This window comes from Anabrus simplex, chromosome 3 (assembly GCF_040414725.1).
Source record: "Anabrus simplex isolate iqAnaSimp1 chromosome 3, ASM4041472v1, whole genome shotgun sequence".
Classification (NCBI taxonomy): domain Eukaryota; kingdom Metazoa; phylum Arthropoda; class Insecta; order Orthoptera; family Tettigoniidae; genus Anabrus; species Anabrus simplex.
The window spans coordinates 243,673,376-243,699,249 of record NC_090267.1 but is presented as its reverse complement, the minus strand read 5'-3'; the positions used below and the strand labels follow the sequence as shown (position 1 = coordinate 243,699,249).

The window sequence follows — 25,874 nt, the reverse complement described above, 5'->3', positions numbered from 1 at the left end:
TTAATAACATACATACTTGAGAATTAAATTTTTGGCCTTCCCCTAAAGTACCGTTTCACTCAGCGTGAACAAAATTATTTTTGCCCCAGATTGTAGCGTCATGTTCCCCGACTTTGCATACCGATTTTTATTAAATTCTCTTCACCCGGAAAACAGACAGAAATTACTGAAAATTAAAAAGTGCATTTCCTTGTTACTGTGGGCACGACTGATAAGGAAACACCTTCCCTTTTAAATTCTGAGCAATGTACAGACAAAACTCTTATTTTATATATATGTAGATAAATATTATTAAAAATTTCCATGAGTAATAAAAGCAAACTGAAAGAAATTAGAATACTAAAAGGAACTGCTAAAGCAAATGGCTACAACCCAGAAATGATACATAAAATTATACGTAAAAAAGAATGGAGAAAAAAGAAAACCGTGAGAGAAGAAAGGAAATCTCTGAACGTAGTCAGTTTAAAACATTTATGCATTTTGGAAAACAAGTTTTAAAAATCGCTAATATATTTAAGAAATTTCAACTCAAAACAGTATCTAGCACCAGAAACAAAATATAATAACATATTATACACTGACTGACAGAGCAAATGCAACACCAAGAAGGAGTGGTTCGAAAGGGATGAAAGTTGGGGAAAAAACAGAGACGGCACGGATGAATAATTGATGTTTATTTCAAACCGATATGCAGGTTACACAATGCGCACGGCATCGACTCAGTAGGATGTAGGACCACCGCGAGCGGCGATGCACGCAGAAACACGTCGAGGTACAGAGTCAATAAGAGTGCGGATAGTGTCCTGAGGAATGGTTCTCCATTCTCTGTCAACCATTTGCCACAGTTGGTCGTCTGCACGAGGCTGGGGCAGAGTTTGCAAACGGCGTCCAATGAGATCCCACACGTATTCGATTGGTGAGAGATCCGGAGAGTACGCTGGCCACGGAAGCATCTGTACACCTCGTAGAGCCTGTTGGGAGATGCGAGCAGTGTGTGGGCGGGCATTATCCTGCTGAAACAGAGCATTAGGCAGCCCCTGAAGGTACGGGAGTGCCACCGGCCGCAGCACATGCTGCACGTAGCGGTGGGCATTTAACGTGCCTTGAATACGCACTAGAGGTGACGTGGAATCATACGCAATAGCGCCCCAAAGCATGATGCCGCGTTGTCTAGCGGTAGGGCGCTCCACAGTTACTGCCGGATTTGACCTTTCTCCACGCCGACGGCACACTCGTCTGCGGTGACTATCACTGACAGAACAGAAGCGTGACTCATCGGAGAACACGACGTTCCGCCATTCCCTCATCCAAGTCGCTCTAGCCCGGCACCGTGCCAGGCGTGCACGTCTATGCTGTGGAGTCAATGGTAGTCTTCTGAGCGGACGCCGGGAGTGCAGGCCTCCTTCAACCAATCGACGGGAAATTGTTCTGGTCGATATTGGAACAGCCAGGGTGTCTTGCACATGCTGAAGAATGGCGGTTGCCGTGGCGTGCGGGGCTGCCACCGCTTGGGGGCGGATGCGCCGATCCTCGCGTGCTGACGTCACTCGGGCTGCGCCTGGACCCCTCGCACGTGCCACATGTCCCTGCGCCAACCATCTTCGCCACAGGCGCTGCACCGTGGACACATCCCTATGGGTATCGGCTGCGATTTGACGAAGCGACCAACCTGCCCTTCTCAGCCCGATCACCATACCCCTCGTAAAGTCGTCTGTCTGCTGGAAATGCCTCCGTTGACGGCGGCCTGGCATTATTAGCTATACACGTGTCCTGTGGCACACGACAACACGTTCTACAATGACTGTCGGCTGAGAAATCACGGTACGAAGTGGGCCATTCGCCAACGCCGTGTCCCATTTATCGTTCGCTACGTGCGCAGCACAGCGGCGCATTTCACATCATGAGCATACCTCAGTGACGTCAGTCTACCCTGCAATTGGCATAAAGTTCTGACCACTCCTTCTTTGTGTTGCATTTGCTCTGTCAGTCAGTGTATAATGCACATAGTATCAACAAAAAGATGTCTACTCAAATTCGGAAATACATAGGCTCACTTGTAGCGACTGCAAATTGTTTTACATAGGAAAGACTGGTCGAGCCTTAAATCAGCTTTTGTGGAACAGATTTACACAATAAACATAACTTTTAAGGGTCCAAAAGACATGAAATTAATTGTTAAAGGTAATTATGGATTTAAACTAATACCCGCGAAAACATTCAAATATTCCTGGCGCAGATAACGGAATCTGATTTTTAAAAAAATTTATGAAACTGTTACAAGCAATATATTTTTCACAACCTTGAGGTGATGTGTCCGACTCGTTGGCTGAATGGTCAGCGTCCCGGCCTTCGGTTCAGAGGGTCCCGGTTACGATTCCCGGCCGGGTCGGGAATTTTATTCGCTTCTGATTAATTCTTCTGGCCCGGGGACTGGGTGTTTGTGTCCGTCCCAACAGTCTCATATTCAGACAACATACCGCACTGCCAACCACCACAGAAATACGCAATAGTGATTACATCTTTCCACATGGGGTTGCCCGTCAGGAAGGGCAATCGGCCGTAAAACAGGGCCAAATCCACATGAGGGACGCAGTTCGCACTCGCGACCCCACAGGTGTGAGAAAAGCGGTAGGAAAAGAAGAAGGTGAAGAACCTTGAGGTGACGTATTATCGTGTGCTTCCAGCGTAGCCCATATTAAAGCTGAACGTTTGTCTAATACTGCGATCCAGCCGCTCAAAGCTTGAGTGTTTTACTCGTCAATGTACCCAACAAATAATAATTATTGTATACATTAATATAAATATGGAAACAACAAACGTACAATAATAATAATAATAATAATAATAATAATAATAATAATAATAATAATAATAATAATAATAGACTTTATCTCCATAACTCTAGATGACAATAAATACGGAGGCTTTCTTCCTTTCTTTTTGTTGACAATTTTGGCACTATCCTTCAAAGACTTTCTTGAGACCCTTTCTTTCACACAAACATTTGTATCACTTTTTGTTTAGGAATAGCCCAAGTTTTCCCAAATATTAATACACTTACCAGCAAGATCAGTTTGTTTCTTCCCACATTCACGAAAATTGCCTAGGAATAATTCGTTAATTATTACTTAAGTATTAATTACTTAATTATTAAGGAGCATTGTTTCCAATATCTAAATGTTATCTACCAGCAATAGTTTAATTTTAAAACGTATGCACATAAATGCCAAAATTATCTAGCAGAAGGTTAGGTTTGATAAACTACATTTAGTTTTGCATTTTTAGAGTGGGTTTTGTTTTCCATCACGTTAACTTTGGAGAGAATACGCAGAATGTACTCAACATTACTAACCCAAGAAATTACCGTATGTAGGTTCAATTGATTACTGTCCACTTTTATACTTGTTCTGTATCAACAATAAAACGCCCTGCTGTAAATCTGTGCAACAAGAAAGTCAAAAGCAGAACTCACCATCAGCTTGGGCAAATGAGTGAAACATACTCTTTTATTCTTCGGAGCATGTAGCCTATAATTTCGGTTGGAATTTTTATTTTTCATAAATGTAACCTGTCCTCATACGAAGAAAATGAAAATATTAGTGTATATTTACTTGCATAGTTATATTTTCGCCGCGGTACGCACAAGTTCTTAGCATTGTGGCAACTACGAATTTCCACACACTACATTCAAATTCGCAGCACATTATATTTCCTCGAAAAACGTGTTTTACGATAACAATTAATGAATACATTCCACGAGAAGTGTTATGTCCCTTGAATTTCTATTACTCGCCAAGTGAAGATACCATACCTAACCTAAACTATGAGATCTCATTATCTTAATAAGAGCTGTTTACGTAAATCCTCTTGTAATAAATTTAAAGAACAAACATGCTATATTTATATAACGTTCTGTCTTTCAACAGTCCCAGTTATCCAAAGAATTCTCCCAATTCTTAAGAATTACATTCACAAGTACACTTTGTAACATTAGCTTAGCTTGACTCAATTGATCAGCTGACGAACTTGGCGCGCTTTCCATGGTATATTACGAATAATGATAATAACATAATAATAAGTACCACCATAAGCACTGTTAATAAGATGGCTTTGATATTTTACAATGATTACCGGTATAATTAACAATGAACTGTTAATGTCTTGTTGTTTTGAACTTCCGGATGTTTATTCTATGTTGTATTTTCAGAGCCCTCCCCGTTGATATAACGGTGACAGTTGGCAGTAAATATACAATGGGCTGGTTTGGAGGATCAAGTCATCAAGCGTCAAAGATTGTAACACACGAAGAATATCTCCTTAAAGAAATTAATGGCATTCTTTACGATTCAGAGAACGACATTGCGCTAGTGGAGGTATGCATATCAAAATTACACCTACATAATTCATTTCATAATTTTAACATTTAACTTTAGATTTTATATTATTCCTACTGTTTCTTCTGGTTTCATTATAAGGAGAATTATGACTACAACGAATCAAATCGATTATGCCATGTCGAGAACTCAGCCCATGGGCAACTCCTCCATTAGCTGGCATAGATAGTCTAAGCACCACAAAGGAAAGGTACTAGAGAAATGAAAATTGAAGTATTTTCCCGGTTCTATCCTCACCGCTCACGGAAGGCTATTATATATCTCCAGGGCTATGATTTCTATGTAAATACATTACATGTATGATTTTACATAAATTAAATTTAAAATTCCTTTATGTGTTTACGAATTAGGATATTTAGGGTGGTTTAAGGCACATTTCATTTTTCCTCTTTGTCCATATTTCAGAGCATAGTACACACTTTAGAACAACTCGCGAGTATTTACAAAAGTGCACCTTTTATTTTAAATATGTTATATTTTATGGTTTCAATCTTTTTCTTCTCCGATAATCGTTTAAAATTTATTTTACTTGTATCTTTACTTCAAAGGTGAATTCCTGAATTTTGGGGGAATGTTGAAAATACGTTGCTTGGTATGCACATTCATTTGCTTGTTGCTGAACCTCGACTTTGGCATTGTCAGTTAACCCTCGTGAAAATAGAACTCCTTATACCTGACAGTAGTATAATAGGGGGATTCGGCCGCCTCCTCCTCCGCCCGCGGCGCGGGAAATTTGAATTTTGGCGGGAGATTTGAATTTTGGCGCGAGATTTGAATTTGTAAACAAAGCCACGTGCTTTTTGACAGCTGTCATCGACAACAACGCATCGCTAACCTCACTGCTGCCATCTTGACGGGCCTAAACCTCACTAGTGCCAACTTAACCTAACTAGCATGAGGTAAACAAAGCCACGTGTTTTTTGACAGCCACGTGCTTTTTGACAGACAACAACGCATCGCTAACCTCAGTACTGCCATCTTGACGGGCCTAAACCTCACTAGTGCCAACTTAACCTCACTAGCGTGAGGTAAACAAAGCCACTTGTTTTTTGACAGCCACGTGCTTTTTGACAGATTTGTAAACAAAGCCACGTGCTTTTTGACGGACAACAACGCATCGCTAACCTCAGTACTGCCATCTTGACGGGAATAAACCTCGGTGGTACCAACTTAACCTAACTAGCGTGTGGTAAACAAAGCCACGTGCAGCTGTCATCCGCCATCTTTGAGCACTGTGCTGCCCTCTTGCGTCACCTGTCATCGGCAGTGCTGCCATCTTGACGGGTCTAAACCTTAGTGCTACCAACTTAAGCTCACTAGCGCGAGGTAAACAAAGCCACGTGCAGCTGTCATCCGCCATCTTTGAGCACTGTGCTGCCCTCTTTAGATGCGCCATCTTTGAGCACCGTGCTGCCCTTTTTAGCTACTTACCTTTGACAGTTGTCATCCGCCATCTTGCATCCGAAACCTCAGTGCTGCACTCTATGTAGTGACGGCAAATTCCACGTGCTCTTGTTTGGAAACAAAGCCACGTGCAGCTGTCATCCGCCATCTTTGAGCACCGTGCTGCCCTCTTTAGCTACTTACCTTTGAAATGTGGTACGTCATCCGCCATCTTGCATCGCAAACCTCAGTGCTGCACTCTATGTAGTGACGGCAAATTCCACGTGCTCTTGTTTGGAAACAAGGCCACGTGCAGCTGTCATCCGCCATCTTTGAGGCTAGATACTGCTTTGAGCATCTAGCTGTAAATCCCCGATTCTCGTGTTTAAGGCATAGCTTTATCGAACATACATCGCAATCTTGCACATATCGCGTACCTACATGTTTATACTTGAACACATACTGCTGTTCATAGTTCGATATTGTAGAACACTGCATTGCAAGACTAGAATCAAACACTTTTGAGGTAAAAAAATTCTGCCCTCGAGATACTCACCGAACTAGACGATACTATACTTACGAATCTGCTCATCACCTTTCTTCTATGAGTAATAAACAAAAACTCTATCTTGCAAATAAGGAGCGGGAGGAAGGTAATACCTAACCTAAAATAAAAGAATATGCCAATTCTACATTATTTATTTACATCTTGTATGTACAAGTTTTATCTCGAATCGTTTTACCCTAGTGATGTTTGCGTACTTCTCGATGCAATTCTTGAATGTACAAGTTTAAACTTGCTGTACTACGCTCTCAGCGTACCTCTCCCCTACAGTGAATTGTGATGTAAGACAGCGTAACGTAAGTACACACCTCTAGCATAATGTTTATGTAAAGTAGTACCTATCAATACTACTATGCCCCCAGGCTAGCGTGTTGGTAGAATTTGGAATGACAAACCGTTTACAATCATCGCTATTAAGGGCTACCTTACTAATTAAATGAGTGTACAACTGGTGCTTCTTGCTTCTAATGACAGACATTTGCTTATGCAAAACAGGCGGATTACTTTTAATGCAATTGTTATAGTTTTCAAAACTTAGGTGATTCTGAACGACATTCTTTTTAACCCCCTTCAATCTCTTTATTTGTAATTCATTTAAGAGTTTTATGCAATATGACTTGGATTTAGTACCTACAAATGAATCGATAATATTCCCAGCACATTCATCTTTCATTTTACCTAGAACCTTTTTGTTCACTAGCGGTAGATGATATTGATTATTTGCAGGATAGTTACTTGTATCAAACCTACCCAAGTCCGGCTTTATATCATTGTAATAGTCATCAGTTTTGATTTGATAAATAAACGAATCGGTATCTGTGTAGAGCAATTGCGCATTATGCGCGTACTTCTTCATCATATAATCGTAATGGAATTCATACATGAGTGTTTTAGCCAATTCAAGTACTGCAAAGCCGACGTAGGTAGGTTTGTCATACTTAACCTTAACACGATTCATCTGTATAATAACTAAATTCTCATGTATGATGGTGCAGCTATGGAAATTTGGTTTACTTATTAAATAGTTAGCACCATACCTTTTCATAATATTATCCCAGTTTGTAATCAATTTTACATCAACGCGTTTGTCAACATTTTCCATAGTCTTACCAAACACACTGTTATTCATGAGCTTGTAGAAATCTTTTTCAAACTCGTTAACCGCATTCGTTCTTAAATTATTGTTCAGATCGATATATGGCTTTAGCCACGGTGACTGATTAAATTCTAGTACGCGATGAATTTTGGATAACTTCAAACCATGCTGCAAACACTGTTTTAAATTTCGGTAATGAATGATATACTTAGATTTATCACACAAATTAGCAATGAGCATTTTCGTCGTTGATGCAATGTACGGGGGCTTCATATTTTCAGGGCAGAACGGTAGGTCATTATGAGAAGTGTGTAACTCTTTAGGATACTGTAAGTCAACTTCGAGGAAATAGCCTTTATCAGCTTCATCACCTAGGGTGTGTAGCTGTAAAGCATCAATTTCGCACTGCGTCAGCCAGCGGAAACCACTCACCGGTAGATGCTGACACATCGCCCACCCATACTGATTATTAGCATCGAGGTAAACGATATACCGAGATTCCTGACTAGATTCGAAACTCGGCATGTACTTATTATTCGCCTTCGAATACCGCCCGCTGCACTGACTTAGACCACCTCGAATAGATGATTTTATAAAGTGCACCATATCAATATCAGTCAGCAGTTCCAAATTCACCTGTGTGTGTTTTAGCATAGCATCCCAACTTAACCCAGGTGCAGTAAAATACTGACATGGGTCAAGGCTGTAGGTGTTCATGCAAACACAGCGAAAATTTTCAAAAACATCAGCTAACAAAAGTACATCTGTCTTTAAATATAAATCGGAGTATTCACCCAGCGTTTGAATGTGAAACTGCTCCCAGATATGTTGTGCATGTAAATAGTCATCATCACTAATATCTGCTGAATTCAGCGAGCTGTAAAAGGATTGTTTCTATGGTAAGGCACGTTCTTCGAGGCGGTCTAAGCAGTCGAGATATTCATAACAAAAAACACCCTTACGCCGAAGTAAATTAAACTGCGCTTCTTCGGGAAAAACGCGTCGAATTTCCGTAAATTGTTCAGGCTGTAAATGACTAGAAAGTTTATCGAGGCTACTCGCCATAAAGCGAAACGAGTCAAGGAATCTCAGTTTTATAGAATGCTCAGCATCTACTTTTACAGACTTTGCAAACGCAATGTACCGCTCTTTATTCTGAGGGATTATATCTACTTTTTCATCTGAAGCTCCAAATTGTGAAATGATGAAATGAGAGTCGTAACCAGATAAGTTATGAAAAATTACAGGGATAAATTTAGGAACTCTATACTTAAGATTACAGCTATAATGAGCGGCACATCTGTAGAAACCAGTTAAATGATCATGATCAAAAACTTTAGGGTCATTTTCGGAAAATTCCCCATCACAAATGCTACACTTTGTAGCACGTTCATGATCATTTAACTGAATTTCGGTGAGTGGCTTCATAGGAATATTACTATTTAGAATACGACCAAGACGAACTGCATCACTTTCAAGTCTTTCTAAAAATACTTTAGCAGCATCATGTCCTCGATACAGCTCTAACTTGTTAAGCGTACTATCGTAACTACACTTGATGTAATACGCGAAGCTATACGGGACATGCATGTGCGTAGTATTAGTGAAAGAGTTGTCAGGATTAGGTGAGCATGTGTTGCATGGCGTGAGGATGGCTTCAAAGTCTGCATAAATCACGAACGGTACCCACATCTGCTTGTGAAAATTTGTAAATTTTAAAACATTATTGCCTGTAGTAGGTATCTCTGTACGTACATGATTGCAGTCATTCTTGGAGTGCTTCGTTAACTGATCTTCAGTTTTAAAATACTGCAAGCATCCATCACATAGCCACTTTTTACACTTATGTTTTGACAACTGACTGCCAACAAGTCTACTCAGATTTTTAATCCAGCAAAAGTGGCTATTTTCACTGTTTTCAATATAGAGTAAATTAACATGAGTACTCCTCTTATGACATGTATAATACAGAGGACCTACTACAGACTTTTTCTCTACACCATACACATTAATACTAATGTTATTTAGTTCCTCAAAGCGCTTAATATCCTTTATCAGCACAGGAAATTCTATACTATCGAAATTTAGCTGCGTTGAATAGTGTGGATACGATGATGTTCTATTCGCTACATTCGATTTAGCAGGATTTAAAGCTGACATCACCGCCCATGCAAAACATGCTTCGTCATTGTTTTGGATGTTTACAACAGCTCCTTTTCCCTGAATCCATGTCGGCAGCTCGATGTACGATGAACCTCGCATGGGATTGTACTTATTGATGTTAACTTCTAGATACATTATCTCAACTAAAGCCCACCCTGATTCCTTTTCCTGAAATTCCTCGCTCTTAGTTGAAATAATGTTAGAGACATCCCTAAGTACATCACCAAAATTAGTCGACTGACTTATGACAAAATTCTTCGTATTAAATGATTTAATGTCCGTTATTTCGGATTCATCCGTGCTTTTAATGTACAAGGCGAAAAGTTCAAAATTAACTTTAAATAAATTATGATTGGACAAAGATTTAGCAATAAGCTGTTGTACATCCGGTTGAATGCAATTTAAAAAGTTTGAAGTGCTCTGAAACTTTTGACTGGTGCGAATTCTGTAACTAGCAATCCTACTTTTAAATGCTGTATTAATTTCCTCGATGTTTGCGTTACTACCACTTCTACACGCATTATTTTCATGCGCATTACTCCGTAAGTGCCCCTGAAAATGCGAAGATGGTACATCAGTGTTACAGTGCTCACAGTGAATAGTTTGAAGTTCATTTTTCCTAGGTTTTTTACTACTAGTACTTCCTACAGCTACATCAGTAGCTGCACGCTTTTTCCCTACTACTACCTGAGGGCAAGTAGATATTTGATGTACCTCTGCTAAGTGAGCCTCGTATCGCACTACGTTAGCGAAATACACACTACAAACTTTACATAAAGCAGATGTTATGCTAGGGTGTTTTGATTTCATATGGCGCATGAAGTTATCACGCCTTGCAAACGTTACATTACATTCCTCGCAGCAGGGGAACATCTGAAAAGAGAACGACCGATAGAGATTAGGTGAAAGTTACGGAAGAAACCAAGTTTCAACGTATAGAGTTTGGACATGGCTGTGAGTTAGGCCTATAGCATGATGATTGAAGAGAACGACTATTTATCAATAGACTAAAGTTACGATGTTCGGAAGAAACCAAGTTTCAGCCCGTTGAGGACAGACATAGCTATGTGTGCATGTTTGAAATTATACCACGTCTATAGTATGCGGGTTGAAGAGAACAACTATTTATCAATAGACTAAAGTTACGATGTTCGGAAGAAACCAAGTTTCAGCCCGTTGAGGATAGACATAGCTGTGAGTTTGAAATTATACCACGTCTATAGTATGCGGGTTGAAGAGAGCAACTATTTATCAATAGCTTAAAGTTACGATGTTTTAGAAGAAACCAAGTTTCAGCCCGTTGAGGATAGACATAGCTATGTGTGTGTGTTTGAAATTATACCTCGTCTATAGCGTGAGGATTAAAGAGAACAACTATTTATCAATAGACTAAAGTTACGATGTTTTAGAAGAAACCAAGTTTCAGCCTGTTGAGGGCAGACATAGCTATGTGCGCGTGTTTGAAATTATACCACGTCTATAGTATGCGGGTTGAAGAGAACAACTATTTATGATTAGCTTAAAGTTACGATGTTTTAGAAGAAACCAAGTTTCAGCCCGTTGAGGACAGACATAGCTATGTGCGCGTGTTTGAAATTATACCTCGTCTATAGCGCGAGGATTAAAGAGAACAACTATTTATGATTAGCTTAAAGTTGCGATGTTTTAGAAGAAACCAAGTTTCAGCCTGTTGAGGATAGACATAGCTATGTGTGCGTGTTTGAAATTATACCTCGTCTATAGTATGAGGATTAAAGAGAACAACTATTTATCAATAGACTAAAGTTACGATGTTTTAGAAGAAACCAAGTTTCAGCCTGTTGAGGGCAGACATAGCTATGTGCGCGTGTTTGAAATTATACCACGTCTATAGTATGCGGGTTGAAGAGAACAACTATTTATGATTAGCTTAAAGTTACGATGTTTTAGAAGAAACCACGTTTCAGCCTGTTGAGGGTAGACATAGCTGTGAGTTTGAAATTATAAGATTAACTTCTTCTATGACATGCAGATTAAAGAAAATAACTATTTGTCAATAGACTAAAGTTACGATGTTTTAGAAGAAACCAAGTTTCAGCCCGTTGAGGACAGACATAGCTACGTGCGCGTGTTTGAAATTATACCTCGTCTATAGCGCGAGGATTAAAGAGAACAACTATTTATGATTAGCTTAAAGTTACGATGTTTTAGAAGAAACCGAGTTTCAGCCCGTTGAGGACAGACATAGCTATGTGTGTGTGTGTTTGAAATTATACCTCGTCTATAGCGTGAGGATTAAAGAGAACAACTATTTATCAATAGACTAAAGTTACGATGTTTTAGAAGAAACCAATTTTAAGCCTGTTGAGGGTAGACATAGCCATGTGCGCGTGTTTGAAATTATACCTCGTCTATAGTATGCGGGTTGAAGAGAACAACTATTTATCAATAGCTTAAAGTTACGATGTTCGGAAGAAACCAAGTTTCAGCCTGTTGAGGGCAGACATAGCTATGTGCGCGTGTTTGAAATTATACCTCTTCTATAGCGTGAGGATTAAAGAGAACAACTATTTATCAATAGACTAAAGTTACGATGTTTTAGAAGAAACCAAGTTTCAGCCTGTTGAGGGCAGACATAGCTATGTGCGCACCTCGTCTATAGCGTGAGGATTAAAGAGAACAACTATTTATCAATAGCTTTAAGTTACGATGTTTTAGAAGAAACCAATTTTCAGCCTGTTGAGAACAGACATAGCTATGTGCGCACCTCGTCTATAGCGTGAGGATTAAAGAGAACAACTATTTATCAATAGACTAATGTCACGATGTTTTAGAAGAAACCAAGTTTCAACGAATAGAGGTCGGACATACCTTAAAATCTTCGCGCTGCAAACTGTTACTCGGATGAATAAAATACGTGCGTTCGAGCCTAAAACTCGAATGATAATATTCTGGTCGTACCTAAAAAGAAGAAACATATATGAATGTAGTGTAGGGTACATCATCTAACCTAGTTATATTTACAACTCAAAGTTCGAAAACATACCTTAAAAATGCACGTGCTGCAGACTGTTACTGGGATGAATAAAATGCGTACTTTCGAACGGTACCTAAAAAGAACAAACATATATGAATGTAGATGTCTAGTGTAGAAGTTGCTTTGCAAAAAAAAAAAAAAAAGTAACTAACAGTTCTACCTTACCTTAAGATAAAGGCTGAAGAATAATATTCACAGCAGACGGGAGATGTGTGTACGTAATAAACGCATACAGAGAACTGTGAGCACTTCGCGTAGACTGCAGCGAGTAAATATGCTGCTTGTTACCAAGCGGATGTGAAAAAATCGCTGACAACTGCAGTACAGTCGGAACGAAGTGTTTATGCAACAAGAGCTTTCCTGTAGTCCCGCAGGCTGATGTATTTAAGCCGGAATCGAACCTCCTGTTGATGCCGAGGTGTCAGAATTTAAGAGTTCGAGCCTTGGAAAGTTAGCGCGCAATCCTCGACTTCTCGAGGGTACTAAGCTACATCCGCGGTATTCCTTACCTGTAGGTAATGAGCTAAATCTACATTTAGCTAGATCATGTAATGACGATCGCACAGGCCCCCTCGCCTAGCATTTGCTATTTTTTCACGGCTTCTAGTTCGAACCCGCTATCTTCCGAAGTAGCGAGAATGATTGAAGAGTGTTGAGGGTGATTCATTCGTCGGATGGAGGCGTTAAGCTATGTGCAGGCTTCTTCTAGTCAGGGTACGCGATTCAAATCCTGGCAACTTATGCCGTCGGGAAGGGCATCTAGCTAGATCATGTTATGACGATCGCGCAGGTCCCTCGCCTAGCATTTGCTATTTTTTACAGCTTCCAGTTCGAACCCGCTATCATCCGAAGTAGCGAGAATGATTGAAGAGTGTTTGAGTGTGATTCATTTGTTGGATGGAGGTGTTAAGCTGTGTGCAGGCTTCTTCGGTAGGAGTAGGCTATGTCGGGACATCTAGCTATCGATTGTAAATCCTAGTCAGGAAGGGCAACCGGTCGTGTAAAACTATGGTGTATGATCTAAGAGGCGGGGTGTGCAAAAAAAGCCAGCATTAAGTAAGGGCTGTTGATAGGGGGTGTTAAACCTTGTGCAGACTCCTTCGAATATGATTTTTGAGTACAAGACGTTGATGGTGATTCATCTGTCGGATGGAGGCGTTAAGCTATGTGCAGGCTTCTTCGGTAGGAGTAGGCTATGTCGGGATATCTAGTTATCGATTTAAAATCCTAGTCAGGAAGGGCAACCGGTCGTGTAAAACTACTAAGAGGCGGGGTGTGCAAAAAAGCCTGCATTAAGTAAGGGCTGTTGATGGGGACGTTAAACCTTGTGCAGACTCCTTCGAAAATGATTTTGAGTACAAGACGTTGATGGTGATTCATCTGTCGGATGGAGGCAATAAGCCTTGTGCAGGCTTCTTCGGTAGGAGTAGGCTATGTCGGGATATCTAGTTATCGATTTGAAATCCTAGTCAGGAAGGGCAACCGGTCGTGTAAAACTATGGTGTATGATCTAAGAGGCGGGGTGTGCAAAAAAGCCAGCATTAAGTAAGGGCTGTTGATGGGGGCGTTAAACCTTATGCAGACTCTTTCGAAAATGATTTTGAGTACAAGACGTTGATGGTGATTCATCTGTCGGATGGAGGTAATCAGCCTTGTGCAGGCTTCTTCGGTGGGAGTAGGCTATGTCGGGATATCTAGTTATCGATTTAAAATCCTAGTCAGGAAGGGTAACCGGTCGTAAAACTATGGTGCATGATCTAAGAGGCGGGGTGTGCAAAAAAGCCAGCATTAAGTAAGGGCTGTTGATGGGGACGTTAAACCTTGTGCAGGCTCCTTCATCAGGAGAAGCCTACATGCCGGCACCGCGCAGGCTCTTTCGATAGGGGTGTGCTATATGCTGACACTGTGTGTGTTTTAACCTCTCCGTACAATCATGATGGTTTACGTTAGGAACTTACATAGGCTAAATGCTACACATTCCGTGGCAGAGCCGGGAATCGAACTCGGACCTCCGGGGGTAGCAGCTAATCACACTAACTACTACACTACAGAGGAGGACTATTTCAGAATATTTTACAACCTTAATTAGTACTGTGTTTTAAGAGCTTACATGGCTGAATGCTCCTCAGCTAAGAAGACGTTCGTGAGTTACAAGTCGCTTATCAGCACACCGTGTCTTCGTTCAAGGTTACACAAGCCGGAAGATACGTGTACAATTTCAGCTAACACATGCATTCCACAACTCGCTCAGAATGACTGTGCCGATACTTCAAGGACTGTAGAACAAACCCATAGCCTACAGTTTAGTTTAGCGTGCATGCCTCTCACCCAGTAGTCTCGGGTTCCATTCTCTTGGGAATAAAAATGTGTTTTACAGATTTTAAATCGCATGAATTTGTTGAGTTACCCTTCCTGACGCAAAACTAGCAGTATCTAACCTCTTACACTATAGTTTTCAACCGGTTGCCCTTCCTGACAACTCGGATTAAGAATCTGTTTTACAACTTCTAACACGGGAATCGGGGATTTACAGCTAGATGCACTTCTTAGATTTTAAATCATGAACTATTGTTTTACAGCCGGATGCCCTTCCTGACGCAAAACTAAGATTTTAAATCGCAAGAATTTGTTTTAAGACTAGTCGCCCTTCCTGATGCAAAACTAGTAGTATCTAGCCTCTCACATCATACACTATGGTTTTCGACCGGTTGCCCTTCCTGACGTCAAAGAACTCGGATTAAGAATCTGTTTTACAACTCGAGAATCGGGAGATTTACAGCTAGATATACTTCTTAGATTTTAAATCGCTGTATCGCGAACTATTGTTTTACAGCTGGATGCCCTTCCTGACTAAGATTTTTAAATCGCATGAATTTGTTGAGTTGCCCTTCCTGACGCAAAACTGGTAGTATCTAGCCTCTCACGTCATACACTATTGTTTTCGACCGGTTGCCCTTCCTGACGCTGAAAGACCAGGATTTAGCTAGTTACCCTTCCTGATGTAACAAGACTAGGATTTATTTTTTCTAGACTGCACTTGGCCAGAAATAGCCACACGAAATTATTATATAGAAAGAGAATTGCTGGGCTGATGACAGCTGACAAAAAGCGCGTGAGTTTGTAAAGCACGTGGAATTTACCGCCGCCGGGCAGCACGGTGATTAAAGATGGCGGATGACAGCTGCACATAGCTTTGTTTCCAAACAAGAGCACGTGGAATTTGCCGCCACCGGGCAGCACGGTGATTAAAGATGGCGGATGACAGCTGTCAGAAAAAAGCATGTTGATTTGTAGAGCACGTGGAATTTGCCGCCACCGGGCAGCACGGTGATTAAAGATGGCAGATGACAGCTGTCAAAAAAGGGCATAGGTTTGTAAAGCATTTAGAATTTGCCGCCACCACATAGAGTGTAGCACTGAGGTTTGTGATGCAAGATGGCGGATGACAGCTGCACGTGGCTTTGTTTCCAAACAAGAGCACGTGAAATTTGCCGCTACCGGGCAGCACTGAGGTTTGCGATGCAAGATGGCGGATGACGTACCACATTTCAAAGGTAAGTAGCTAAAGAGGGCAGCACTCTGCTCAAAGATGGCGGATGACAGCTGCACGTGGCTTTGTTTCCAAACAAGAGCACGTGGAATTTGCCGTCACTACATAGAGTGCAGCACTGAGGTTTGCGATGCAAGATGGCGGATGACGTACCACATTTCAAAGGTAAGTAGCTAAAGAGGGCAGCACGGTGCTCAAAGATGGCGGATGACAGCTGCACGTGGCTTTGTTTCCAAACAAGAGCACGTGGAATTTGCCGTCACTACATAGAGTGCAGCACTGAGGTTTCGGATGCAAGATGGCGGATGACAACTGTCAAAGGTAAGTAGCTAAAAATGGCAGCACGGTGCTCAAAGATGGCGCATCTAAAGAGGGCAGCACAGTGCTCAAAGATGGCGGATGACAGCTGCACGTGGCTTTGTTTACCTCGCGCTAGTGAGCTTAAGTTGGTAGCACTAAGGTTTAGACCCGTCAAGATGGCAGCACTGCCGATGACAGGTGACGCAAGAGGGCAGCACAGTGCTCAAAGATGGCGGATGACAGCTGCACGTGGCTTTGTTTACCACACGCTAGTTAGGTTAAGTTGGTACCACCGAGGTTTATTCCCGTCAAGATGGCAGTACTGAGGTTAGCGATGCGTTGTTGTCCGTCAAAAAGCACGTGGCTTTGTTTACAAATCTGTCAAAAAGCACGTGGCTGTCAAAAAACACGTGGCTTTGTTTACCTCACGCTAGTGAGGTTAAGTTGGCACTACTGAGGTTTAGGCCCGTCAAGATGGCAGTACTGAGGTTAGCGATGCGTTGTTGTCTGTCAAAAAGCACGTGGCTGTCAAGAAACACGTGGCTTTGTTTACCTCATGCTAGTTAGGTTAAGTTGGCACTAGTGAGGTTTAGGCCCGTCAAGATGGCAGCAGTGAGGTTAGCGATGCGTTGTTGTCGATGACAGCTGTCAAAAAGCACGTGGCTTTGTTTACAAATTCAAATCTCGCGCCAAAATTCAAATCTCCCGCCAAAATTCAAATTTCCCGCCAAAATTCAAATTTCCCGCCAAAATTCAAATTTTCCGCGCCGCGGGCGGAGGAGGAGGCGGCCGAATCCCCCTATTATACTACTCCTGACCACAGCAGGTCTGGCCCAGGCAATTAGCAGAGCATTAGCGCCAATTAAGTTAATCTGTTCTATTAAGGTATTTCGAGAACCATCAACAGTCATGTGTGAGCTTTGAATGCACCTTCAATGTGGTTCATTCAGTGCGTTAAATAGTTATAATGCCATCGGATCTTAAGTCATCATCTATAAAATTACGATTGTATGTCAGTGGTTTTCTAAACGAAGGACTATAAACAGATATCAAAGTAAATTTACGTAATTCCTGCCATTAAAGTGTCAATTTCTCAGCAATTTCTAGTCTAAGAACACATTTTGGCAAAAATATTAATAATCAAGGAGAATATATATTTCCATCAAACATACAACTGAATGTGAAGAGTGAATTTATTATGCACCTACGTCGAGTCCTTATCGGCGCAGAGTGCGGAGTAGACCACACCAGTCAGGAAGATCTATGCACCACTCATCTATCAAGAAATGCTGGGATGAATAAGGAAATCAATGCAAGAGGCTCCAATATGGGGATCAGGTGATGAGACACCAGACAGCGCAGGGAGAATGATTGGGAACGCTGTCATCGGTTTAATGAATGGAGTGACTTGTAAATCTGTTATATTAACATCCAAGTTCTTGGATACACGCAACATGTAACAAAACTTTTCAATATCATGATAATTTTATGGCCAAATTTTATTAGGTGTGAAAATGTGCTCATGTTCCTGAGTGACGCAGCTCCGTATATAGTCAAAGCTTGTGAAGCATTGAAAGTAATATGTCCCTAGATGATTCATTTCACTTCATCGGTGTGCAGAGCGTATTCGTGCTAGCTTCCCCATAAAGGACCTCTTAATATCTTCAATGAAGAAAGTGTTTTTGAAGGATCCTAGCAAAATTCAGATTCCGAAAGGCATGTGCGCCTGATATGCCACTGCCACTCAAACCAATCATGACTCGATGGAAAACATGGTTAGTGGCAGTGGCATACTATATGGTTAGCACTGAAGACATCGAGAATGAGGAAAGTGGTTAGGACTTTGAGAGCGCTGCTTCAGTTAAATCCTCAAAATCAGTTGTTAGTGACAAAACAGTGAAAAATGTTATAGCTTACATTCAAGTAAATTTCTCATGTATTACAACAGCATTAAATGCTCTCCAGGAACAAGACACCACTCTGCCCAAGCTTTGCCATTTTGAAGAAATTAATTGAACATCTCAACTGCTGAGCTAAAAGGTTGAAGAAGTCGCAAAATTGAAGTTAAAGATAATGCTAGCCAAGAATGCAGGATATAGTAATATGTGCAAAGTCAAGTCAGTGGTGAATACAGTGTAGAACTGGATCTAGATTTATTTCCTGAATATATTACAAGGTTGAGAGCGGTCCTCATAACTTCTTGTGAAGTTGAGCGGACTTTCAGTGAGTACAAATCAATTTTAGCAGATAATAGATGTAGTACCACATTTGATAATTAAAAACAGTGCTTCGTAACCAACTAATTCGCAAATAGGCAATTGTCATTGAAAGATTAAGATTCACTCCCTCCAGAAAAAGTGTAACTACAGCTCAAAATAAAATCCCAATTAGAAATGTAAGAAAGTTCAACTTTTGTTTCGTGACTTCCCTTTAAATAGTTGTGTGGTATGTACGTAGTTCATATTTTACTCCATATCTTGAGAATTTTAGCTCATATTTTACTCCATGAGTATTTTTAATCCATATTTTACTCCATATATCGAGAAATTTTAGCCCATTTTATTAAATACTAGCTGTAGTACCCGGCGTTGCCTGGGTATTTTGTTATGTTTACCTTAAAGATTTGTATTACCAGTCAGTTATGTATGAAGTGAATTTCTATAGAATTATTTTTTGGGATGTTGGTTGATATTTTACAATTTAGTATGTAGTTTTACAGTTTGTGTTTGATTTCATGTCATATGGAAGTATGACAGGAAGTGTATTAGTGAATATAAAATATATCAGTCACAATCCCCACCCATAATCTATTGCAAAATTAATTGTTCTGGTGTTACGTGCCACTAACTATTTTTACGGAATTCGGAGATGCCGAGATTCTATTCCTGCGTGAGTGTATCAGAGAGTAGAGTGGTGGCTTAATTCAAAACTGCTTCAGTTTAGCATTTCATAACACATCAGCCGTGTGGACGAGTAGGTATTCCCACTGGTTTGCTGCCCGAAAAACCAAAACAGCACATTAAATTAGACTCCTTTTATATTTAAATAACAATTTGGTTCCGGATGTAATTAGAATTCTAGAGCAGCTGACGACATGTGCACGGCTCATAATATGCCACGAAGCCACATTGCCAAATAGAAATTCATTTACGTTTACGGATCGTTTTGTCAAACAACAAGTTGATTTATGTGTGTAAGTTACCCTCTTAGGAGTAGAATTCTGAGAAATGTTCTCGGCTGTACCGCACTTCAGAAACACACCTCCTACAATGCTGTTTTCCTACATCCGGATCCCAATCAATCAATCAATCAATCAATCAATCAATCAATCAATCAATCAATCAATCAATCAATCAATCAATCAATCAATCAATCAATCAATCAATCAATCAATCAATCAACCAATCAATCAATCAATCAATTAATCATTAAACCAATCAATCAATCAATCAATCACTACTGATCTACATTTAGGGCAGTCACCCCGGTGGCAGATTCCCGTTCTTGCTATAAGCCTACATCCCACGTACTTGAAAAAGGACACCTGTCCAATGGTGTTTCTGCGTAGGCTGAACACCGCTCTTTCGTTCCAGCTTCCTGATAACCAAGACCCGGGTTTTGATGACATGTCGTATTATCATTAACCCTGGTATTGCTAACTTCTTCAGAAACATTTACCATGATACGAAGGTTACAGATACGCCTAATTATAAAGTTGTTGTTCACATTATTTTATATACCGTTATTTACTCTTCTGAGTCTTTTTCAGGTATTTCATCGTTGGTAGGTTAATTCTGGGTCAACGTTTCCTTTATTTAGCGTTTCATGCAGTAATTTTTCGATAAATTCACTTCAATAGTAATCTCGTGTGACTATTTCTAGTCTGGTTCAAATGCTGGGGCTGTACCGTAATTAACGCCACGACCGCTCCCTTCCCACTCGTAGGCCTTTGCTATCTCATCGTCGCTATCAGACCGATCTGTGTCGGTGAGACGTAAAGCCAGTTATCAAAAGAAAGAATTCTAACCTGGTGCAGACTTTGTAAGGCAGACCCTTCGATGAGGGTGGAGGGTAGTTATTGTAGTGGATGATAGTGTTGTATCTGGTGTGTGAGTTGCAGGGATATTGGGGACAGTACAGACAACCCGTCCCCGGGCCAATGAAATTAACCATTTTATGGTTAAAATCTCCGAACCGACCGGGGCTCTCTGAATCGAAGAGCACTACGCTGACTATTCAGCCAAGGAGCCGGACGATTCATCTCAATTTTGGATTGAGAGACGTTTAAATGTTCAATATTTAGTCGGGAAGCCCAGAAAGTATCTTAGCACACCCCTTAATGCTTTCTTCAAAAATATATTTCTAAAGCAATAAGACGTTGGTGTTAATCTTGGTGAGTGGGAAAGTTAAACGCAAAGGGTAAGTCTTCGCGATGAAAGGTTGGAGAGAGAGCGTTTTTTATTCATGTCTTTTATGTCGAGAATGCCAAAAGTAAAAGCAACTAAAGCATGCATCCATCTCAGTAAAATAGTTTCTGATTTTGGGGAGGAGTCACAGCAAATTGATTTTCTTAGGACAAACAAAAATAAATACCTCACTGGAAATAAAACGCAATGTATACAGAATTACCTCAGGATGGATGCATTTCTATGCACATCAGTCCGACTCCATGGGTAAATGGTTAGCGTGCTGGTCTTTGGTCACAGGGGTCTCGGGTTCGATTCCCGACAGGGTCGGGAAATTTAACCTTAATTGGTTAATTTCGCTGACACGGCGGCTAGGTGTATGCGTCGCCTTCATCATCATTTCATCCTCATCACGACGCGCAGGTCGCCTAGGGAGACAAATCAAAAGACCTGCATCTGGCGACCCGGACTTGTCCTCGAACACTCCCGGCTCTAAAAGCCATACGCCATTTCATTATGTACACCCAAGATAAGGGTATACTGCCATATTTAATCTCTCGTGCAAATAGCAGTAAACACACTGCTAGTTTGCGACGCTTATAAGTATTCGAAGCAGTCTTACAAGTAGTGGATATCCAGATTGCATAATTGCAACACTGCCGAAGACCCACTCAACCCTGGACATATTTTGAACACGTAGGTCTTTGGACAGAAATGCCATGCCATGATTGGCAGTGCACTCAGGAAGCAGAGTTACTGGGGAGGAAGATTAGTGTATTATTTAATGAACATTTCCTTGCGCACCAATCATGTACACAGACAATACACTTCGTCAAAAATAAAGCAGCCACATAAGCAATCGTGGGAAAAAATTGCCACACCTCGACTGTGCATTAATCTTCACACTGATGTTCGAGTTGAACGGAATGCGGGCACATAGATCCGAGTATTCTACATTCCTTCTTCCAGTTAATCAGTGGATAGAGGTAACCATGGTTCAAGTTTAGTTTACAGACGACGTTTATCGTACAATATTAATAAGAGCAGGAGACGAATTGTTCGGATTCCTGGCGGTAGACTTGGGTATCGGTAGTTGAAAACGGCCAAGGCATCGTCCCACCTCGCCCCATGGTTAGGTCACACGTGTGCAGGCGTTCCAACGGCATATGGTGGCGTACTTTACCACAGATGTATAAAATAAATAGTTTTTCGTGCCTCCCTAAGTGAAGAATAGGAAATTGTTGTAAAGGTTACGAAAGCCCAGGAAGCCTCAGTTAAATCGAGGAAACCTGAAAAATAAATAAAAGAAAAGAAAACAAAAAATTAAGACAATGTAAGAAAAAAATAAGATCCTAGTCTTTTGTTGCGGGGCAAACTAACGGATCTCACCATGGATAGGTTATGGCCATTTCCCGTCGTGCAGCCTCATCATAGACACTCAAAGTATCATGTTTGTCTCTATAGCTTCTCGCTCGTTATGTCCTCCCCTGACGGTATCACGTCGAGAGCCTTGAAGAGTACTGCGATACGTATCGTCGTACTGGTCAGAAACTTAGTGTTATTGCATGTAGTGTCGATGAATTCCTTACACACTCGTGCCCAGTCCACTTTATCGTTATATTAACAGCCACGGTTATATACCTCAGTTGAAAAGCCGGCTATTTCCATTTATTTCACCGAGCTCGGTAGCTGCAGTCGCTTAAGTGCGGCCAGTATCCAGTAATCGGGAGATAGTGGGTTCGAGCCCCACTGTCGGCAGCCCTGAAGATGGTTTTCCGTGGTTTCCTATTTTCACACCAGGCAAAAATGCCGGGGCTGTACCTTAATTAAGGCCGCGGCCGCTTCCTTCCACTTCCTAGGCCTTTTCTATCCCATCGTCGCCATAAGACATATCTGTGTCGGTGCGACGTAAAACAAATAGCAAAAAAAACTTTATTTCAGTAGTTTCCTCGTAGCTGTGAACCAGAAGGACAACCTGAAAATTCATGTGAAGCACAACGATAGAAAGATTCTGTATACTGCAGTTTATTATACACGAAATAAGAGAATAAATGAATTTAATCATGACATTTATTGAAGGAGATTCATTTTTATTTATTTTATTTATTTAATTAATTAATTTATTTATTTATTTATTTATTTATTTATTTATTTATTTATTTATTCATTCATTTATTTATTTATTTATTTAAGATGTTGAAAATATATGTATATAAACGTCTCTAGGTTTAGTTTAAATTGTGTTATTATTTTAGGAGTTTAGTGTCATTTATTTTAGGTGTACTTGTTGTATATAACTTATTGTTTTATTCAACCATCTATAATTGGGCAAATAACATTTTGATAAGTCTATCTCTCTATCTATGATCATAATAGCGTGAGTCACCCTTAGTAAAGGACGCATAAATTATATTTCACCGCTTGTAACACTTCGTAATGTCGTGTTGTTTTCTGAGTTTGCTTTTTTTGAAATACACAGGTTGAGAAACCCTTCCCTTTGAACAACCTCACAATAAACGCTGCCAGACTGCCGCTTCAGGATGAAGACACCACCGAAGGTACCACTGTGACCGCTGTTGGATGGGGACGCATTGAGGTGAGATTTCGCTCTTTACCTGTGTATTGTGTTCTACTAAAAATAATTATGTAGGGAAATAAAGGAGAAGATCTTAAATAGGGATTGCTAACCTGCTAAAGGAGAAGTGTGTTCTCCGTTTTCAAAAATCTGTTCTCCGCATGGAGATACAATATACAATGCTAAAAATGGCGGGACCACGCGGCTGGTCTGCCACTGCTAAGCAGAGCCTTGGAGGGGCGTGCCAATCCATTGATGAGCCCAAATGGCACGTCTGGGCGAAACTCTGCAAACGCACACGGCCTAGCCACCCAAAAGCAGGTTTTATTCGTGTGATCATAAGATCTGCGGCCGTGAAAACCATTTTTAGTATTTGCTAAATTTGTTACTCTATTTCTCTTCTACTTCCGTTTTCAGCTTTATTATCTTGCCTCTACCTTGGCTTTTCAGACTTAAGTAATAACACAATCAGACGTCTTATCTGAATACTTAAAAATCCCTGCGACTAAATTTCTCCTTTCTTTCCGATTTTAAAAACCGTAACTCATAGACAAAATTTTTGTGTGGGATATTTAATTCTTCCAATACATTTCCATAACATTGACATATTTTCCAATCCATCTGTCCACAAATACTAACCCATCATCAATCATGTTCGGCTTTCCAGTTATCTGTCTTAATTTCTCGATGTACGGGAGCGCTAATTCCGAAACCTGGACTCTCCTTTCTTTGATTGATGTTATGCACTATTTCTTTCCTGCATTTTTTCCTTCACAATTTTCATTGATCAAGTTCCAATTACCGTTAACTGGAACATTTAAAGTCAGTGGATAGGTTTTGACAATTTTGTGAGTTAGTAGATTTTAATATGGCCACTCAAACCTAACCTACCCTTGGAAAATCATCGTTCAAACCTTAAAACCATCATTCCACGTCCAGGGGTCTTAGAACACTTCTGAACGTCAGATCGGTTTGAATGCGAACGAATTTCGGAAGACATTTGGAGAGCGATGCTGACAGAAGGCCAGGGTCAACTTACAGACAGAACGCCATTGTAAATTTAGGGCGTGAGAGACTGGATTTAATAATTTTGTTTTACGTCCCACTAAGTTAAAGGTTTCCGAAGATGCCTACTGTCGGCGCAGAAAGTATGTGAGGTCGAGTTTAAGCACTAATAAAATGTCAACCAGTCCATCAATCTAAAATATAATTACATCACTGTAAAGCTTGTTTTATTTTGCGTCCTTTGGTGGTATTTGTATATTTTTGTTATCTTCTTTGTGAATGTTATATTAGATGTAATGCAAAACATACCTATTTTCTTGCCCATTTTTTGTAAACAACAACTTTGTAGTACCGTTATAAGAAAACGCACCGTCCGGTTTTCATGAAATTTACAGTAGGTGGAATTTGTAATGTAGAGGAAGAGTGCCATATATGGAATACCTTTTTATTTTATCAAAAATGACGAACTCATTTTTGACATTTTAAAATTCTAAATGCATGTCACATTGATACGATATGTCTACTTTACAGCAACTTATTTTCAATCTGATTTAACACTTTATATATTTGTAAATTACAAAATATAATAGAAACTGCACTTTTCTTGTTCTAAAAAAAGTGTTCCTAATATGGAATACTATAATTCTACTTGTAAGCCCCTTGTTTTAATGAATGTTTATGGACTACATGTGTGAAATAAGAATCTCATGAACAGAATTTAAAATAAAAGATCATTATTTGTAATATTCACACACGAATATGTCACCTTCTGCACTTGAACACTCGGTATGGCACCATAACATGCGCTCCAAAAACTGAATCCATTTTTCACCGCTTCTATCTCGGGAATATTTGCCGTCACAGTAGAAGCATGTAGCATGTTCATCACTCGGGTCCACTTTTGCATATTCCTCGATATCAAGATCAGATTATTCATCGCATATACTGATTGGTTCTTCATCCGAAGAGGAACTGTCATCTCTTGTTGTCTTACTTCCCTTTCGCGTAGGCTTAGCTCTGCTCAAACCACTGCACGAAGGTTGACTGAGTTCTTGAGCTGTTCTTGCCGCAGTTCTAGGTCTAGCTTTCTTTGAGGCCAATGAGTCGGACCTAGTTCGTCTCAGTATATTTTCATCTACGGTATCTACTCATTTGATCACATAATCTTTCCTCCAGCACCACATTTCAAAGATCCATATTTTCTTCGGTGAAGTGTGACGAATGAGTGATGTCGTCATTGGCTTCCCACCACGGTGACCCTGGATTAAGTCCCGATCAATACACGTGGGTACCGTATTTTAAATGAAATTTCATGGCACTGTAGTCCGTAAAACTGGCAGTGAACTTGGTATTGTACCCCATTTTTCCTGTCCTTACTGCACTGATAGCTTGCTGCATGTCTACTTCCTTCCACTTCTTCC

At 40.5% G+C, this 25,874-nt stretch overlaps 1 protein-coding gene across 1 annotated transcript in view; it reads left to right on the top strand.

The window, feature by feature from the left end:
- The window catches only part of LOC137498899 (mite allergen Der p 3-like), an 88,683-nt gene that overhangs the window by 34,329 nt on the left and 28,480 nt on the right, over positions 1 to 25,874 (top strand). Inside the window, exons 4-5 of the mRNA XM_068226646.1 lie at positions 4,208 to 4,373; positions 23,353 to 23,469. Of these exons, the coding sequence (XP_068082747.1) occupies positions 4,208 to 4,373; positions 23,353 to 23,469 (283 nt within the window). The remainder of the gene's footprint in view (positions 1 to 4,207; positions 4,374 to 23,352; positions 23,470 to 25,874) is intronic.